This window comes from Penaeus chinensis, chromosome 24 (genome assembly GCF_019202785.1).
Source record: "Penaeus chinensis breed Huanghai No. 1 chromosome 24, ASM1920278v2, whole genome shotgun sequence".
NCBI lineage: Eukaryota > Metazoa > Arthropoda > Malacostraca > Decapoda > Penaeidae > Penaeus > Penaeus chinensis.
In genome coordinates this window covers 6,669,348-6,670,240 of record NC_061842.1, presented here as the reverse complement: position 1 = coordinate 6,670,240, position 893 = coordinate 6,669,348, and the positions used below count along the sequence as shown (strand labels likewise).

At 45.6% G+C, this 893-nt stretch overlaps 1 protein-coding gene across 1 annotated transcript in view; it reads left to right on the top strand.

Moving 5' to 3' along the window:
- LOC125038403 overlaps positions 1-893 on the top strand; it is a 24,341-nt gene continuing 23,448 nt past the window's right edge. The window contains exon 1 of the mRNA XM_047631918.1: positions 1-487. Coding sequence (XP_047487874.1) covers positions 383-487 — 105 coding nt within the window. The 5' untranslated portion in view covers positions 1-382. The remainder of the gene's footprint in view (positions 488-893) is intronic.

The following is an 893-nucleotide window of genomic DNA, read 5'->3' as shown; positions in this document are numbered from 1 at the left end:
AGGTCACCTTCACTCGTTGCTTGATCGATCAGGACAAAGTCATGCCATCATACCAGCACGACTCGGCCAGGTAGAGCGCCGCAGGGGTTCAGACCCACCTGGCCGGCCCGACACCGGTTCACACAGCTTCACACGGACGCCTTCCCGCGACCTTGTACACACGCCCAGGCACACACTGATGACTGCAACGGGAGAAGTAAACAGTTTCTGTTGTATAAGTGCGGAGGCTGCCTTTGTGGGAGCGACGTGTAGCAAAGGGAGCCGAGTGCAGAATGCAGGATGAACGAGACTGTGCAAACGGACATGATTTTTACAAGCCCTCTTCATAATTAGAACAGCCAGGTAAACATCACACTATTTGGCTAGCAAGGGTTTTAAACAAATGCGAAAAACGCGGACAAATAAAACTAAAGAGGTTGGAAGTCCATATTCATGCACTGCGGGGCTGCATGCTCCATGTGCAGTACGGAAATTCCAGTGTAATCAGGTAAATGGCAACTCAAGTTTTACCACATTTTAGCTCTCTAGGAAACCACTCATCCCAGGCTCTCAGCGATGTTCCTTTAACACACACTGACACTGCAATAGTAAACAGAAAAAATATCTCATATAACATTTAATTCAGACCTGTCATGATGACTCAAGGCCGCCAGTATGACACTAACCCGACTTGTACTCACCGCTGTGCTGACAGTAATGTTTCAGTAACGTTAGAAGACTTTGGAGAAGTCAGCGAGAAAAATGCCTATCCAGTTTATCTTTCCTATGAAGCAAAGGAAACCAATTGAGAACAAATACACAACCATGCAAGAATTCTAATAGATCCTCACTTTGAACAGTCTGAAAAGCAAAAGGTTTATCAACAACAAAATCTACTCGTACAAGATCACTAA